The following is a 20,346-nucleotide window of genomic DNA, read 5'->3' as shown; positions in this document are numbered from 1 at the left end:
GACCCATTAAATATTCCAGGGTCTTGAGGGACCCCTTAAAATATTTTTTATTCAAAAAAATTTTAAATCTAGTGTTTTTGTATTAGATCGAACACATTAAGGGGGTCTCTGCATATATTTTTCAAAAATGTTGTTTTTTGGGACACCCTAATATATATAAATGATAAATGTATATATTTTAGAATTGGAGCCACAGTCTTCACATGTTCAATATAGCTATTTTCCAGGCATGGTGTGAACTCCAAACATTTATATTTTAATACTAATAAATGCAGGTCAAATAAGTATTTGTTTCAAAAAGTTGTGTTAATTGGAGCTTGGGAACAATACAATTATGTTTAAAATACAGTATCCCCTGCTAAAGAGTTAGGGGACCATAATTTGGGGTCTTCTTATCCCCAAGCTTCAATTACCATAATTTTTTGTGACACATCCTCATTTGACATTGATATTAAAATAGAAATATTATGAGTTCACACTATGCCTGTGAAATAGCTATATTGAACTTGTGAAAGCTCTGCCTCTGTATTTAAATGGTACATGACAATAAATAATACATGACACTATTGCACTAATAAACTATTTTTATTAGTTACAAAAACCTTGATAAAAAATGTTGAATTTTTAATTTGTTTTAGGAAAACAGGTGTCTTAGCATTTCTACTTTAATAAGTAATAATTTGAAAAAAGCTTTTTACATTTAGTTGATACATTTTAATGTTTTTAGTGCGCCTGGGTACCTAAGAGACAGGATTTGCCCAGGTTGAATAAAGGACTGTTTATGTCAGCCATAAATACTCAATGCAGTGTTTAAATTATCACACTTTTAACCTAAATAAAAAGCGAGTATTGGATCAAATTTTAGTTTAAATTTTTAACTGTTTTTTAAAGGGATTCCCAAGTGCAGAAACAAGTTATGTTTTTTTTTGTAAATAAACAGAAAATAAGTTTTAAGTTTATTAAAATAAACAAAACAATTGATTTATTGAAATATTAACAAAAAACATTTGTTTTTATGCCATTATACTTCCAGTTTAGAGGTTATTATTAACTCCATGAATCTGCATAGTTTTTTCGTTATAAAAATATCTGGTTTTAATAATAAATCTACTTACCGCAAAGTTTTTTATACGATTTACACAACTAAACAATTAGATTGGGTTTTCCCCTTTTTTTAAAAAATTGTTTTGCGCATCAGTTCAACTGGAAACTTAGAACAAAATAAAAATTGTACTTAAACGAAGAATACTGCTTTTCTAACATTGTTTTACTTTTTATTTCCATTAAAATATTTTGTTTTTGTATACCTTGAAATTTCTTATTAATATGCATTATTTCTTACTAAATCCAAAAAAATCAATAAAGAAGAAAAAAATTTTTGGTTTTAAAATTTTATAAGCAGAACTTGTTTTTAACAAATACCAGTATAATACCAATAAAAATATAAGTTAGACTTTTAAAGCGTTTATTTATTTATCATGTTATTTTTATTTGTTTTATAAAAGGTTATATACAAAAGTATTCTTCTTCATAAAAATTAATTGCAATAGGAAAAACCCAAACATAACATTTGTAACTCGAGTTTAAGCTATTTGAAAGATTTTTTTTGTATTGATGTCATTTATCAACTACAAAAGTCATTAAACAGACCAGTATTTAAAAAAAAAAATCAAAAAGCCTCCTTCCTTTTTGAGAAAAATAAAATGACATCAAAAATTATATAGTTTTTTGCTAATGTCTCGATAAATAATGTGTTCTGAAAATTTAACATTAAACTTATTTTTTAAGGATTATTTATGATATGAACACAACTTGACCTAGCACTTGGTTATCACTTTAACTAAAGTAAAAAAAAATTATTAAATTGCTTTAATTTTTATTTTATTTTAATTCACCTCCCCAAGTCCGACAAGGCCACTACAGACAAGGAGACTACTTAATTGTGGTTTTAACCCTCTCTCAGCTCTCTAACTCCGAAATACTAACCTTGACAAACAAGGCCACTGTGCAGAGAAACAAGTTGAAAATAATCATAGATAACAGAATACATGTTGATTTTCAATTGATTATGATGTCAAGGCAGAGTTTTAAACTGAGGTCTAAGACTGAGCATATTCTAGCAGGGTCACTTGCAGCTTACATAAGCTTAATCTAGGAGGGTTAAATGCACTACATTAGCAGGCAGATTACATTTATTTATAACAATATGCATTTTTCTTTAGGTATTGAAAATGCATTTTTCTTTAGGTATTCAAAAGCGTACCAACACAATGAGTGATATAGTAATTTTAAAGTCATGTTTTAATTCATCCAACAAAAACTTTAAGTTTTCAAAATTTTATTTAAACTTCGAACATTAATATTTAAAATTGAAAAAAAAGTTTCCTTTTTTAAGATTTGGAAAGATTCAAAAACTGTATAGTATTGACTTTCAAATATTTGTTGATTAAAATTTCCAGAGTCATTTTCGTCCCTGAGAATGATATTTTCATCACAAAATTTAACTATTAGGTTTTCCTCCATTTTTTTGTTGATTTGTTTTTGTTTTTTAAAAAAAATTAGATAAAATAATAATAATAGAAAATAAAAAGGACATTTGTATAAACACAAAATTGCAAATAAAACAATAAAACTTAACTCTTGCTTTCTTGGCACGGTTTTTTTGATACCCAATTGCGCACAATTAGCTTATCGTACGATATATATGCAAATTTTCCCAGCTGCCTTTTAGTTTTCATTCTTTCTCTCAAGTCTATTCTTATTACGTTAGTTTCGTAGCAAAAATCTTCATTAATGAAAATACTTTCACCCTTTAATTAAAAAAAATTTTTTTTAATTTCTACTTTGTCTTTGTAATCTAAAAGTCTTATCATGATTGTCATTACTAAATGATGATTATCATTACTAATGATGATCATGATTACTATGATCTTGTTTATTTTTTCCTATCACTTCCTTTATTATATCCCAAGTTTTTTGTTATTACCAATATTATTTTGTAGTGATTTTGAGAAATAATTTTTTTTAGCTTTTCTTTTCAGGTTTTCAAACAGGTTTTTGTAAATTTTCTTTTTTGTAAATTTTGTAAAATCTTTTTTTCGTTTTGATAAGTTTTATTTTTTAAGAACTTTTCATATAGTTTTTTCCTTGAAGATTTAATAAGCCCTTTTGTAATCCAGGGACTTTGCAGGCTTTTTAGCTTAATTTTTATTTCCTTCATCGGATACGCTCTATTGCAAGCATTAATGAGCTCATTGTAAAAAAAATCTTAAGCTATATTAGCATCTTTGCAATAATTGAGTTCTTTCCAGTTTACATTGAGTAAATATTTTCTAAACGCCTCAATGTTAAATTCATTAATCTGCCTTTTTACTTCCCTCAGTACTTTGCTTTTTTTTCCTTTTTTAAAAAATTCCGAAATGAAAAAGATTAGAAAGTGGTCGCTTATATCGCTTTTTGTGACTCCGGTTTGAGTGTTGCATGTTGTACTGAAATAGAGTGTTTAAAAAACTTTTTACATCGCTATCAGTTTTAACATTGAGAAGATTTAGGTTATAGTCTCCCGTGATGTAAATTTGTTTGTGTTTTACTTTTTTTAAGTAGCATTTTAAGTGTTTTAAAAAAGATTTCTTATTTGCGCTTGGCGGTCTATACAAAGCAGTTATTAAAACGCTTTTTCTATTTTTGTGGTTTAATAATTCGATGGTTAGAAATTCAAAGTCCGCGTTTTGAATACTTAATTACTACAATACGAGTTTGAATAATCGAATGAAAATTTTGTCATGGAAAATATTTATTCTTAATATATATATTTAATATAAACTTTTTTTTTAGCTGACTTTTTATCATTATAGTTTCATAATGTAAACTTTTTAGGGAATAATAAATAAAAGCCATCCTTTATAACATAGTGTTGCAACCTCCTCCCTATTGCAATCAACCTCGATCTTCTCTAAATCCCTAACTTTTGCGATGTTTTCTGGTTGCAATATAAAGTGTTAATAATTTGAAATATTTCTTTAATAGAAAAAAAACTAATCATAACAATTATAAAAACAAAATAATTGCATTAGAAGTGACTTATTCTTTTTAACATATTTGATGATTTATTTTACTTTGGTTACATCACATACAACATATGTGATGTAACCAAAGCTAACTTATTTATTTAAGGTTACATCACATATGTTATCTTGCAATTTTATAAAGGATTTCCTCAAAAATCAGGTAATATCGCTGCAACGAAGAATACTGGTGAGTTAATGTTTTATAAAAAAAACCGGTTTATTGTGCACTATAGGTTAAAACAATCTAACCTTACCAGTCGATAGCCAATAAAGTAAAAATCAGAAATTGCAAAAAAAAAAGAACCTTTCCTCTTATAAAAAATTTATAACTGTATAAAAAAAAAGGTTTTTTTTAAAGTATTTAAAAACCCTATTGTTGCATAAAAGCGATATGCAGTTCGTAGAAATAAAACCTTTGAAAAAAAAAATGCGTCGGAACTTTTATGTTGCATAAGATAAAAACGCTCAACCTAAGTATCCTTATTTTCAATATTACCTAACAAATATTGCCCTTTCTTAAATATTATTAACAGTATAATATATTAAATAAAAAAAAAAAGTATAACATTGGTGTTTTCATAATATAAAAGATTGTTTTAACTACAATTGTGCAAATTTCATAAATCCGTTCATTTTTGTAATTTTCAAGACTGCATTTCTCCTTGTCTCATTCATTCCCTTATTTGTGTTTAATTTTTTTTTTTAATTTTTGCTTACATTAAAATGTCACAGTACAATTATATGCCGTATATTTGGTGTTACAATAAAAAAATTCCAATATCAGCATAATTAAAATATTAAAAACACACGCATATATAAACATAAGCATATATATACTTACAAATATAGATGCGCACATATATAAACTGCTAACAATTGAACATAAGCTAGGATCTGAAAGAAGATCACAAAATCTTGTTGTCAGAACCTTATAAAATACAAGAAAGCAAAATAAAGACAAGTATAACATACAATAAAATAAAGTAAAAATTAAAATATAAAAGTAATAAAATCCAAGCTAAATAACAATTTTTAAAATATTAGAAGTATTTGAGTATATTATCAAGTGAAATAATACATTTTTTAGATTGAGCTTGAAAAGATAAAAGGAAGTTGGTTGATCGAAATTGTGCAGAACAATATTATTCCATAGGTGGGGCCCACGAGAAGCAATGCAAAATTGATTAAATTTTGTGTGACAAAACGGCTCATTTAAAAAATTTATGTTTCTCATATCGTATTTGTTGTTAGGTTTGAGTTTGAAAATATTATTAAAAGCGCTAGGGGATAAATTATTTCTCCATAAATATACAAAACATAAAACTTTAAAACCATTGAGTTCAAATAAATTTAATGATCTCATTTCAGTAAAAATAGGTTTTGTATGTGTAAAACGATCAGCATAGTTAATTATGCAGATCGCAAGTTTTCGACGACGAAAAAGAAGTTTTAACAGTACTCCCCCAAGCAGTGTTAGCATAATTTATGTAACTGTGGATAAAAGAGTAATAAAGTTGGCTTAAGCCATTTTTATTAAGGAAGTTACGAGCTTTATATAGAATCTCAATGTTATTTGAAATTTTAGAAGATACATAATTAATGTGTTGATTCCAGGAGATGTTTTCACCGAGATAAACGCCTATGAATTTTGTAACGGAATCATTTTTCATTTCAATTTCGTTTATATAAGGTTGCGGCAAGTTTGTTGGTAAGAATCGCTTTTTTGCACAGGAATGAATTGATTTCTTTTATAGTTGCAATGGTTGGTTCGAGATTAAATCTTTATATTGAAATGTTATTTATTGCGATTATAAATGACATTTAAACAAACTTTTTTATTTACATGAAAAAATTCCTTACTTTTTTTTTCGAAATCAAATTAAAAAAAAGTGCAACGCTTGGTTAAAATATTTGGTAAAAATAGAAGCCGAATCACCATATTGATTTGTAGCAACTAAAGTAAAGAAGCATAATGAATCAATTCAATTAAAATAAATTAAAAAACAAACTTGGTTTTTTATGCACAATATAAAGAATTAAAGTAGTAAAAATTTTCATTAACTCAAAATGAAGAAATTGTAATTCACTACAAATAAACTTTTTTATCATTTCCCTTTGTAATGAAATAAAATTAGTTGTTATATAGCTTTAAATAATGGTATTTATAACCACGTTTACAAATATTTGAAAATTTTAAGTTTATCATCAAGTCATCAAATCATCAGTAAACAACTTCAAGAACAAACTGAACAACTCATCTAAAGGCTGCTATAATCCCAAAACAGGTTTTGGTGCTTCATGGTAACGCTGCATGTCAAAAAGCTAAAAAATTATTGTGTTATTTAAAACTTAAAACGAAATAATTTTTCATGTACTGCTGTATATACAGCAGTGCTTTTCAGGGCTGAGCTACGCCTTTGTTGAAAATGTTATGCCTTTGATTGCAGCATCTCGCTATTTCTCTTTTGCGCTTTCATATACAGCTTTTGTGGGACTCTTCTTGGCGAATTAAATACTCGCGAGACATTCCAAAAAACTTCTTATAAATCTGATTTTGTGTTAAACTTTTGCGTAAGGCCTCCTAATAAATGTCTTCTTTTGAGCAATAATATTTATAAGTTGCTGTTTCTGTTGTTTTATGACAAGGTTTTAGGCTCACCAAGCAATACTTTTACTCCTCTTTGAACCTTTTCTAATGTGTTAACATCCTGCTCCATATTATCGGTATACAACGTTATAACGGGAAGGAACTCAAGCAGCAAAATCATGTAACTTAAATATACAAGTATTAGTTCATTTAACTTACTAAATAATATAGTATAAACATTAAAAATTCAGACTTAAATTTGTAATGAGGGTAAAGGGGTAAGGATGGTGACAAAGTTTTAGCCCATATTAGCGTACTGATTTTAACCCAGGTCGTATAACTTGCCTTTCAAGTCTTAGCTTAATTTTTGTTTTTATTAATTTTTGCCCAAAATAAGTTTGTTGCAAATGACACAACTGCCTGAATAAAGGAAAAGTTAAAGTAACGAAAGGCTTAAAATTACTAAAAACTTGAAAATTTCAATTCCAACGTTTTAAATTGTGTTGATTAAGACCGTGCTTAAGAGACATGCAACATGGAATACCGTGTAACAACATGTAATACCGTGTAACAACGTGTAACATCGTGTAACAACGTGGAATAGCCAATAACTTTTTATTTTTTATTAAAAAACCATATTGTTTGCAACAAACGTTTTGCTAAATTGATTTTAATATAGACTAGCTTTGACTTAAACATCTTATAGCAGTTTTGTGATACGTATCTTTAAGAAAACCAAATCACCCTGTTAATTTCACCTTGTTATTTTCACCCTATTATTTTCACCCTGTTATTTTCACCCTGTTAATTGCCTACTTTATACTACCTTTCTAAATTAAAATAACTTAACAAATATTTTTTTGAAAGAACATAAAATATAACTTTCTGAAAAGCAATAAAAAATAATATTATAAAGTATTAAAAAAAAAAATTGTTTATAATATAACATTCTATAATTGTAGTTAATATTTTTATTTCTTTTAGTTGAGGAAGTTTTAATCGATTATGTCCGAGTCGTTTCTTACCACAACAAAATTTCATATTAAAATATTTTTTTATAGAAAAGAAAAATTCAATTATATTTACGCATTGAAATAAGAATTGAATGGTTAAGTATAGCAAAATTATTTTCTGTCAAATTTCATGCAATACAATTATATGCAATATTTCATTATGTCACGTTGTTATAATATTATGCAATAAAGAAGAGTAATTTATTTTATTTTATTCCATTAATCAGATAAAATAGATATTGATACAAAAAAATTATATAAATAACAAACTAATTGTATATTGTAATTTAAAATTGACGAGCAAAAGACAACCATGGTAACCATTTTAGTATATAACAACAGCTAAAAAGTCAGTTCTACACAAACTGCATTGCTAACTTTGAAGATGGCAAAAGGAGTAGTACCACTTGCAATTGTTTTTGCTTTAATTATTGGAGCTGCTGCGGCTGCTGGTAAGTATACATTTTTTAATAGTAAAGTTTTTTTTTCAAATGACATGGAAGAGAAACTTTCTCTCAGCCATTGTATAATCATTAAATTCATTTAAACACTAAGTTTACTTTGTTCTATGTTGCTACCCTGTTTTTTATCGGGAATATATATAAAAATATAATTATAAATATAAATTCATATATATATATATATATATATATATATATATATATATATATATATATATATATATATATATATATATATATATATATATATATATATATATATATATATATAAAACCAAAGTATATTAGCTCCGTTTTCAGGGTAATAATTTCAACTTCTAGCACATTTAATTATTTCGTAAATATTACGTTATGTACAGAAAGTACAGAAACAATTACAATAAACATTCATAAAATAGTATCAAATATCCAAATAAATAGTTTAGTTTTTTTAGTTGATTATAAGTTATTTTAGAAAAATTATTACTTTTCTAAGAAATTTGTCAAATTTGGAGTTGCATCAATGTCACTTGCTTTCACAACTTTTTTCCAGATTCAAGACTTTGCAACACGCTTTAAAAATGCTGGTTATCTTTGTTTAGAAAGTATCAGTTAAACAAGTTAAACAAAGCAGTGAAACGAAAAGCAAATGTAACATAACTGTAGTACTTGTAAACTAAAACAAGGAAAAAACCTAAAAGTTGATAAATTAATTGATAAATGGTTTTGGGAAAAATTTTTTGAAGAAAATCTTTGCTTCTTCCTTGGTATAATTTTTTAAATATGGGTAGGGCATTTCCAAAACTACGCGCACAGAAACTTGTAAATGTTTTGTCGTTTATTTTTATTATAATAAAACTAGCTCCAGTTTACTCTCATTTAATTCTAATCTATATAAATATTTTAAAAACAAAGAATTGCAAGCATTAGTAATGTTATCAAAGAATAAATTGAGTTTGAAGCGAAATCACGCACGGAATAGAATAACGGAAACATTAATTTCTACATAAATAAACTTTACTTGAAAAGTATAAGTTTTAGCAGTATATCTATTTTTTAAGCAATATTTTATATATCCTTTTAACCATATATAAGCAATCTTTTAAATGCAGTTCATACATTATCACTCACGCAAGTCACGCACGGAAATTACAAACTTATCAAGTTCTTGTATTCGTTTTATGATAATAAATTGCTTGTGAGTATTTCAAGTGAAATACTCACAAGCTATATTTCTTTAACTCATATTTAATATGGTTTCTATGAGACATAACAGCCATCAATTGTTTCTAGCTCGATTATAGCTTTTAGAAAAGTCATTGTATAGTTTTCAAAACTATTGTGACATTAACACACAAAGTTATAAAGTGGTAAAAAAACATACATATTTAAAATAGAAATGCTCGATAGTAAGCTCTGATATGAAGGTCAGCTGTTTAGATCTCTATGCAATGCTCTTTTATCTTTTGTACATTGCACATGATGGAACTCGTCAGTTCTTTCTTAGAGGACATCTTGAAAATAGAGCTGTTGTATGCCAAAATTTGGCGGAATGTCTGGTAGTCTGTAGATTCGACCGCGTGTTTGAGATAAATGACATAATAGGTATTAAAACCATTATTGATTTAAACTTTGAGTGTTTCGGATTTATAAGCATAAATGGTGTTACTTGAATCAAGTTCATTAAATTAAAGCCATTAAAAAAGTTTAGCTTATATTTCTGTAGAATACGTCCTGTTTGTAGTTACGCTTAGATCGTATAGTTGTAAATATACGAGTGCACAAACAATTAAAAGCTGCAGTTGTATTGGTTTTGTAATCCTGTGTTGAGCTAGGTGTTGCAACAGTCAACGGCATCATCATTGATAAATAGTCCTCGATGATTATCGCTAAAAAGTCTTAATTGAATAACTCAACATATTAGGTTATGACTTTTTAAGATGCTGGCAGATGTACCAATTGGATTAATAGTTATAATTAGATTTAAAAAAATAAATAGACTATTGATTGTTTTTACTCTTGTGATACGCAGACTCAAGGCGGCCATGTTTACCCCTTAACGACTATAAACAATCCTCAGTGAAAAAAAAAATGTTTGCTATATTTCTTGTTTTAATATACAAGGACATTATGATAACAAATAAAAAACAAAAAACTAGTGCTGATGTGTTACAACAAATATTTTATTGATAAACTTTGTTTTAAAAAGTTAATTTTCCTTTATGTATTAAAATAATTTTAAAAATGACAGTTCACACTATACTCATATTATTGTAAAACTTTTTTAAAACTTTTTGTTTACATTAAAATAAATTACTTCTGTACATAAATAAAAATGAATACATAATAAGATTGTGTTTGAAACTTTCTGTATGCTAATTAACCAAATGGTATTATTGAAGGATGTAAATTCACCAAACAGCAACACACTTTCACAATTTTAGGTTCCTGATCAGCCTTCTTTTTTTTTAAGAAATCCAATGGAATGGTAGATGGCAAAAATGGCATTGTAATATGGCAAACTTTCTTTTTACCAGTCCAATTATTCTCTCTACGCGTATTCTAACAGAGGCAATCTTTCTAGTATTTTCTATTTCTATTGGGTGGAGTCGTTTTTTTTCCTGAGTAAAATCAGGAATGGCAAGTTTTGCTCTGTAAAACTGGACTTCCTCATTTATTTTAAATCCTCTATCTGCAATCACAATATCTTCTGGCAATTTATTAATATGCAGACCACTTTCTTCAATAATATGCTTGTCAGATGATCTTCCACCCCAACCTTCTGAAATAAAGCTGACGGTGCTTTGGGGTGTGGTACCTATCAAAAATTTCACTGTCTGGTTATGTTTATATTGCGAGTAAATGTGAATCTGATTAGCAGCTCCATAAGGTTTCTCCGCAGAAACCTCAAACCAGTCCACAATAACAACAACTTTGTCGTCAAACTCTTTGAAGCACAATTGCATTGTTTGGCTAAGTTCTTCTCTTCTAGGCCATTTAACTAAAAATGACAACCTTACAACAAGAATGTCTAAAGTTCTGTGAAAGCTTCTGTGCACTGCTGCTACTGAAACTTCTAATTGATTTGCAATGTATAGGAATTGGTTATCCATTTTAATTTTGATTAGACATAACAGGAATTCTTGTTCTTTTGTTAGGGATACCGTTGAATCTATCATATGTGTACTGATGTAGTCTCTGAATAAAATAATCAAAAACTACCAATGATGGCAAACCTGTATAAAAATTGACTAGATGATTATTTTTTACATAATATAATCTTTCATATATTGATAGGAATGTTCTTTTCTTTGAAGATTCAACAACTCTTAAGTAATGGTCCTCGTACATACTATTGAGAATAATTTAAACTATTTTTCTGTATTTGAATAGCAGCGACATAGTCCTGCTAACAAATTAAAACTGTTTTTCTATATTCAAATTGTAGCGACATAATCTTGCGGAGTCGAAGAGAAGAAGATGAAGTTGTAAATACATACAAATACTGACTTATGAAAAGCGCGAATTTCATAAGTGCAACTTACTAACAAATAACTGGCATAAGTGCAAATCAGTTACAAAAGCTGGCACATGTGCAAACTGTTATAAGTTTCGAACTGACAAAAGTGCGCCAAAAGAATTTGAAAACATTGGCATAAGTGCAAATTGGCATAAGTCGAACTGGTGTTAGCGAGCAGCATTTACAAAAACTCGCATAAGCGCGAACTGACATGAGTGCGAATTGGCATAAGTGCGCTATTGCGTTAATATTTGCAAATTTATTCGGCATACTTATGCCATATTGCACTTATGCCAGTTCGCACTTAAGCCAGTTTGCACTTAGGCCAGTTTTTGCACCTGGTTCGCACTTTTACCAATTCGTACTTATTAAATTCACGCTTATTCAGCCTCCCTACAAATACATGTTAATTTATATATAAATAAACATGTTTAAATTGATGCAAATTTTAATAATTTTGTTTATACGCAAAAACCGAAAGTTCTTAATTTTTATCATTTGTTTAAAGATTAAGAGTATTTTTTCAAAAAAATTTTATTAAAATTTACTCGGATTTTTTTATTAATTTAAGTTCAACATATCCTTAGTTTATTACTGCAGCTTGACATTAACAAGGAATGCTAATTAAACAATTGCTTAATTTTATTTAAAAACTAATGTTTTAAACGATTATTCTCTTGCAGAGAAATAAAAAGATAGAAGCCTAAAAGTTTATTAATTAATTTTACTCGAAGCTGTTTATTGTTACAACAAATTACATTTTTAACTGTTAAATCAAAGAAGTATTCTACATAATTAGATCAGATTTAAAAAAAATATAAAAAACACTTTACCGATTGAAATATTAGCAAAGGAAAAATACAATTTACAAATTAAATTGACTAATGATGTGACAAATGCCTACACACTGAAAAACTGATTTTAAGTGTTTCCATAATATTGTATTGCAATGTTTTGTTTTATTAATTTATTGTGTTATCTGTTGTAAAGTATAAATAATGCTTAGGTCAATCACAACTTCGTATTGCTAGAGCATGTGAAGGCAGCGATCTAAAAATTGTTTGCAACGGACAGGACACAATTGAAGTGGTTCATGCAAACTACGGTAGAACATTGTCTGGTGTTTGCCATGGTGCCTATGACACAAACATAAACTGTAATAACCAAAAAAAGTCACTTGAAGTTGTTCTTGGAAGTTGTTCAGGCAAGTCTTCATGTGTTGTTCAAGCATCCAATGGAGTGTTTGGTGATCCATGCGTCGGAACATACAAATACCTCGAAGTGCACTATCATTGTAAGTTTCTTGATTTTTTAAAAAATTTTTAAACCCTTAAATGCACTCAAATGTTTTTATATAAGATCATTACAAAACAAAATTATTTATATATAAGGTAAACCACAAGTTCATATTGCTCGGGCGTGTGAAAACAGCGATCTAAAAATTGATTGCAACGGCCACGGAACAATTGAAATAGTCAATGCAAATTACGGTAGAACATTGTCTGGTATTTGCCCCGGTGCACAAGACACAAATAAAAATTGTAACAATCAGAAAATATCAATTGAGATTGTTAACAAAAGTTGTGCAACAAAAACCTCGTGCGTTGTTCATGCTTCCAATGGAGTTTTTGGTGATCCCTGCGTAGGAACTTACAAGTACCTCGAAGTGCAATATCGTTGTAGAAGACACGATGTTTATTAGGCATGAGTAAAAAAACTGTAAAGTTAATTAATGTATAATTGAAAAAATTTCAGTTTAAAAATAAATCTTTCTTTTTTGACTTTTTTTTTGACTTTATTGATATAAACTCTCATATCTTACCAGTTTTTTACTTTACCATTATTTTTTATTAGATAATAGGTTAAGAGCAAAATTATTTATTTAATAGCAGATTAAAACATAAACTTAAAATCTTATATTCTAAGGGCCATATATGTTTATATTTTAGGGATCACATATGGTTACATTTTAAGGAGCGCATATTTTTATATTTTAGGGACCACATGTGCTTATACGAATTTAACGGTAAATAATTATAAATGAAAATATTTACCATTATTAAGGTGATTTTTATCGACTGACAACAGAGGCGAAATTCAAAGTACATGTATCGACTGAGAGTTTTAGGGGTGGGTTTCAGTTGTAATCGGAGTTAGTGATGCCTTACGGTGATAAAGTAAAGTACTGACAGGCCAACCGGCGGAACTTCGGAATAAAGTTCTACCGACAGGTAAACTTGAGGCAGAACTTTGGCCTCGCTTCACTGGAATTAATGACGCTTGTTTTTAAATTACCAACTATTTTAAAGATAAGTTTAATGTAAAAATTATTGTTAGAACTTTTATCATGTTATTATAATTAGAAACTTTTATTTCCAAATAATACACAGAACTAAAACACTAAAACGTTCTACATGACACGTTTTCTAGACCAATGTCATCGATGTGGTAGTGTATTTAAAGTATAGTGAGGTACAATTATTGAATAGTTAAAACGTTAGTTAAATGATTCATTGGCTAAACTAACTTTGACTATTTAAAATTGATTTTGTCAGAGTGATCTTTTTCTAAAATAGTCAAATAAATTAAGTATCATATTTATTTATTGGAATCACTTTCATGCCATTGGCAAAATATTTATTTTGAGAAAGAAAAACTTATAATAAACTTATTTAAATTTTCAGTTTTTAATCAAATTTTAATATTTTGAACAAGGCTTTTTATGCTAAATATTTTATTTATCGACCATGGTATTGAGTTTTAATTTTACGTTATTTCAGATCAAAAAGAACTTTGTCAGTTAAGCGTAAAACGCCTTATTTATCTTAATGCAGTTCAACATAATTTATATACAAACTAATTCTCTTGCTATTTACAATTATGTCTTTATATTATATACAAATACGTCTATATACATATACAATTATTTACAAGTAACGCAAATCGATTGTTAGCTTTAAAACAATCATTAACTGTAATTACACTCTACACTTCCCGTCGGTCATAACGACTATATCGTCTCAAGAACTAAAACGCTCAGAGGTTCTTCTTTCCCTCGTGCTTCTTCGTAACATTGGTGTCTTGTTTGTTTTTTTCTCCAGGCAGCACAACGTATAATTCTACATTATCTTCTGGATCCTCATTTAAATCATTGTCACCTCTTACTTTTCCAAGATCTTTTTGTCCAACACCGCTTTTATCAGTGTTTGCAATAAATACTTTGATAAACGTGTTCAGCTCCCTGAAGTCTAATACTGGTCGTACTTTTCCTTTGTTTCGCTGCACCACTGCCATGAGAGGAACCAAACTCTTTGTTAGACCGTGTTTCTTCTAATTGTACTTTTGTAGATATTTTTTCCCTTTCCACCCTTCAATTTCCTTTTTGTAATCGTATTTTTTGCCAACAGAGATATTGTATTCAACTATCTTATTCGCAAGAGTTCCACGTTGAAAAATATTATTCCATTTTCACTAAATGATCCAAGCTCAATTTTGATTTTTAAACGAAGCTGTGAAATTCCGAGTTATTATATTTTTATAATAACTCCACCAAAAGCCACTATTTTATCCATACCCATCAAAAACCAATAACCAAGTGGTTTGAAATGAACTACAAATGCTTCCACAAGAACTTCCTTCCCATTTGGTTTGAGAATTCGAGTTCGGCTAACGCCTTCGCACTGTTCTTGTTGTCCATATACAGTTACCATGCTAACTACTTTCTTCATAATTTTCTTCATCTTTCTGCAGACATTTTTTATAAATGATGCAGCAGGTACATCCGTAGTCAATCAGCATATCCCGAAAAACGCCGTTAATGTCCAAGCGCATAGTAGGTAACTTTATTATTGAATGTTTAGGAAGAGAACTGGCGCAAACATCTTCATTGTTGTAAAAACTGGCATAAGTGCGCCGAATAAATTTGCAAACATTTGCATAAATGCAAATCGGCATAAGTGTGAAGCAGTTACAAAAATTGGCACAAGTGCAAACTGGCATAAATGCAAATTGGCATAAGTACGCCAAAAGAATTTGCAGACATTGGCATAAGTACTATACATACAGTTTATTTAATTGACAAGAGGCTACCTGCTAACTGTTTTATAAAACGAATTATTCTAATCCACTTCAGATACTCCTAGAAACATTACAGTGACATGATATATTCACAGTTAATCTTGTAACTTATACAAAATACAAAGTTCCATATAATATTAGATTATTAGTTGTAAAATATATATATATACAGATTATTATTTGTAAAATATATATACAAGTTATTTTTACTATATTGGTGTAATTCTATTTAAATTTTCCAGATTATCTAGTTGCAATAGTTTGTTATTTTTAAAGTACATGTTATTGGTTTTCTAGTATTCGCGTCTAGCTTAAGTTACACCAGTTTTGAAGACTTTCAACCAATTTTGCACTAACAACTCATACTATCAAGACATGCTATTACAGTAGACACACACATGTACACTGCATTGAATATTAAAATTACATACACAGCTATAAGATTCAAAACAGTTCACAACTCTCCTTAACTCTTCTTATACTGCAACAAAGCACTGCACTTATTGACACTCGTGTCTGAAAAAATACTTACAACTGTAAATTGCAAGTTATACTGAGCCCTACTTAGTATCCTCTGGTCTCAGTATCAATTCAGAAGTCTGTGGCAATTGTCCTGACAGGATACACTGAGCATAGTCCTTTTAGGATAACACAATGGGAAAAGTTAATGAGTGGTTTAAAAGTAATAAACTTTCTCTAAATGTGGATAAAACCAAATTTATTTTGTTCCACAAAGTGAATAAATCAAAAAATATTCCCATCAAATTGCCTTATCAAAGAATCAATAACACTAACATTAAAAGAGAAAACTCAATAAACTTTCTAGGCGTAATCTTAGATGAACATTTACGTTGGAGTTTACATATAAAAAGTATTGAAAATAAAATATCAAAAATTTAGCAATGATATATAAGACTAAACCATTTTTAAACAACAGTTCTTTAAAAAGTTTGTTTCTCTTTTATTTATTGTTATTTAATTTATTGCAATATTGCTTGGGCAAGAACAAACAATACAAAATTAAAAAAGATGCACTGTAAACAAAAATACGCGTGCAGAATAAATTTTAGAGCTAATAGATCTGTACATTCTGAGCCTCTTCTGCGTATATTTAGAGCAATGAATATAAATAAAACCAACATACTCCAAGTTTTAATGTTCATGCATAAAACAAATATAGGATTATCTCCCAAAACATTTCAATCCTATTTTGACACAACGAACACTGATGCGTGTGCTGACAAACTTCGAGACTGGAAACCGGTTGAAAAAAATTTAAATAGTTGATTTATCTTCAGCTTACATGCAACTAAAAATTGGTGAGAGACTCTAGGCTTACCAAAATGTTGTGTTGCGTGGACAAAAATTTTGTTTAACACGTTTGGGATACGTACTAAACATTGCGCCAGTCATTATGAAAGTGGTGTTGGACAAAGTGCTGTAGCAAGACGAAAAAATCTGGAAAGGAAAGTCATCCTACATTGATGATATTTTTTTTAAAGAAGACATAATACTAACCTATGGGTTTCATTGTAAGCCAGTGGTCCGCGTGTCCAATGGAGCAAGAGTTCTTGGTTTACGAGTCGGAATGGAAAATAAAAAATTGTGTTGAAGAAGAGGTAATGATTTTGGTGAAATTCTGAAATCTCTTACAAGACGTAACATCATTTCTTTGTGCGGAAAAATGACAGGGAATCTCCCAGTTTCTGGTTGGTTGCGTGTAGCCTTGTCGTACGTTAAAAGAATAGCAAACGCCCTGACAAAAACGTCGGACAAAAAAAATCAAATGCAATTATATGGAAAAAATGCTAAATGATATGGTTAAAAGAATACGGAATGACAATCCTGCTAAAGGAATTTGGGGTGTTTATAGTAACGAGGCAACAATTTGGTTAGATGCTAATTCAATAGCACTAGGCGTGTTAGTCAAGGTTGATATCAATATATTCGAAGACGTTTGTTGGTTATGAAAAGATGACACAACACATATAAACATGCCCAAACCAGATGCAGTAATTAAAAAGCTAAATATGGGTATATTTAGTCCTATAATTGCTGCATCAAGTTCAATTATATATAATAACTGGAAAATTGAAGTTTTGCACACCTGCACTGATTTAAAAGCGGTATTCCATTGGGTTACCGACGCACTCACGGAAAAATCTAGATTAGGGATAAAAGCTTGAAACAATATGCTGATAAGAAAAAGACTGCAGAATATTGCTAGTATAGTGGAAGAATGCCAACTCAAAGTAGATATTAAGCTTGTTGCTTTGGAGTTTAACAATGCCCTTACTAGAGTGCCTAATAGTTGGTTAAAATTAGTTCATAAACCCTCTGAAATGGCACCAAGTTGCATTATTAGTACTTCGCTATCTTTTAAAGAGATCGACCACGTTCATAGATCTACAGGATATTATCGCGTGAAGAAAACATTGTACTTTGTTTTAAAATGGACCCGTCAGTGAGCAAGGAAGAGGTAAAACAGGTGGTTTAGAAATGCATAGCCGGTCAATCAATTGATCCAACTCCCATAAAATGGCTAAAAGGGGAAATAGAAGTAAAGAGAACGTGGCAACGACTTGGCATGGACTCATTGTGACGGGCAACACTATCTTACTTTAATCGACTGTGGACCAACACGGTACGTAACATCTAGATATCTTAAAGATCAAACCAGTGCATGTGTAATACAAAAATTAAACGCGATATATCTCGAACGAGGAGGTCCGGATGAAATACTGACGGACAATGATACGGCATTTCGAAGCACATTGTTATTGAAGTTTGTAAATAAATTGAACGTTAATCTTCGATTCAGGTGCGCTTAGGTATCTTCTGAAAATAGAATTCAAGAACAATGTCACCGAACTGTCAAAAGAACGGCGAAGAGAGTTCCGTTATGCATACTGGAGGCAGTTTCTTGATATAAGGTTATTCCAAAAGAAAGTTGTAAGACTTCTACTTCACCTGCAAATAAGTTATATCAATACAAAATTAGAGTAAGAGGAATTGATAACCATATGAACGCACATGACCCTTATAAAAAGATAACTAATTAAATCAAACTTGGCGATAAAGTATCGGTTAAACCCCCGGATAACCGATGCGACTCTCAATATGAGATTGCAATAACTACAGGGATAATCTCGGATCAAACGGTAGAAGTGGAAAAAAGTGTCGACATGTACGAGACCTAAGACAAGTAAGAGTTGACAACGATTCGAATGAAGATCTTGGAAAAGTAAGAGGTGACAATGATTTAAATGAGGATCCAGAAGATAATGTAGAATTATACGTTGTGCTGCCTGGAGAAAAAAACAAACAAGACACCAATGTTACGAAGAAGCACGAAGGAAAGAAGAACCTCTGAGCGTTTTAGTTCTTGAGACGATATAGTCGTTATGACCGACGGGAAGTGTAGAGTGTAATTACAGTTAATGATTGTTTTAAAGCTAACAATCGATTTGCGTTACTTGTAAATAATTGTATATGTATATAGACGTATTTGTATATAATATAAAGACATAATTGTAAATAGCAAGAGAATTAGTTTGTATATAAATTATGTTGAACTGCATTAAGATAAATAAGGCGTTTTACGCTTAACTGACAAAGTTCTTTTTGATCTGAAATAACGTAAAATTAAAACTCAATACCATGGTCGATAAATAAAATATTTAGCATAAAAAGCCTTGTTCAAAATATTAAAATTTGATTAAAAACTGAAAATTTAAATAAGTTTATTATAAGTTTTTCTTTCTCAAAATAAATATTTTGCCAATGGCATGAAAGTGATTCCAATAAATAAATATGATACTTAATTTATTTGACTATTTTAGAAAAAGATCACTCTGACAAAATCAATTTTAAATAGTCAAAGTTAGTTTAGCCAATGAATCATTTAACTAACGTTTTAACTATTCAATAATTGTACCTCACTATACTTTAAATACACTACCACATCGATGACATTGGTCTAGAAAACGTGTCATGTAGAACGTTTTAGTGTTTTAGTTCTGTGTATTATTTGGAAATAAAAGTTTCTAATTATAATAACATGATAAAAGTTCTAACAATAATTTTTACATTAAACTTATCTTTAAAATAGTTGGTAATTTAAAAACAAGCGTCATTAATTCCAGTGAAGCGAGGCCAAAGTTCTGCCTCAAGTTTACCTGTCGGTAGAACTTTATTCCGAAGTTCCGCCGGTTGGCCTGTCAGTACTTTACTTTATCACCGTAAGGCATCACTAACTCCGATTACAACTGAAACCCACCCCTAAAACTCTCAGTCGATACATGTACTTTGAATTTCGCCTCTGTTGTCAGTCGATAAAAATCACCTTAATAATGGTAAATATTTTCATTTATAATTATTTACCGTTAAATTCGTATAAGCACATGTGGTCCCTAAAATATAAAAATATGCGCTCCTTAAAATGTAACCATATGTGATCCCTAAAATATAAACATATATGGCCCTTAGAATATAAGATTTTAAGTTTATGTTTTAATCTGCTATTAAATAAATAATTTTGCTCTTAACCTATTATCTAATAAAAAATAATGGTAAAGTAAAAAACTGGTAAGATATGAGAGTTTATATCAATAAAGTCAAAAAAAAAGTCAAAAAAGAAAGA

At 29.2% G+C, this 20,346-nt stretch overlaps 1 protein-coding gene across 1 annotated transcript; it reads left to right on the top strand.

Annotated features, from left to right (window-relative positions):
- Positions 1–7,963: 7,963 nt before the first annotated feature.
- On the top strand, positions 7,964–13,394 carry LOC136087637 (L-rhamnose-binding lectin CSL3-like). Its single transcript, XM_065811061.1, has 3 exons — positions 7,964–8,119; positions 12,634–12,921; positions 13,019–13,394. The coding sequence occupies exons 1-3, from the start codon at positions 8,053–8,055 to the stop codon at positions 13,327–13,329; spliced, it is 666 nt and encodes a 221-aa protein (XP_065667133.1). The 5' UTR covers positions 7,964–8,052; the 3' UTR covers positions 13,330–13,394.
- The last annotated feature ends 6,952 nt before the right edge of the window (positions 13,395–20,346 follow it).

This window comes from Hydra vulgaris, chromosome 11 (assembly GCF_038396675.1).
Source record: "Hydra vulgaris chromosome 11, alternate assembly HydraT2T_AEP".
NCBI classification, from domain to species: Eukaryota; Metazoa; Cnidaria; class Hydrozoa; order Anthoathecata; family Hydridae; genus Hydra; species Hydra vulgaris.
Note: the sequence above shows the minus strand (reverse complement) of the source record. Positions and strands in the feature narration are given on the sequence as shown.

Coding starts and splice junctions, on each gene's coding strand:
- LOC136087637 (XM_065811061.1), top strand. CDS start 8,053: ATGGCAAAAGGAGTAGTACCACTTGCAATTGTTTTTGCTTTAATTATT. Junction 8,120..12,633: donor TGGAGCTGCTGCGGCTGCTG/GTAAGTATACAT, acceptor AATAATGCTTAG/GTCAATCACAACTTCGTATT. Junction 12,922..13,018: donor CCTCGAAGTGCACTATCATT/GTAAGTTTCTTG, acceptor TTTATATATAAG/GTAAACCACAAGTTCATATT.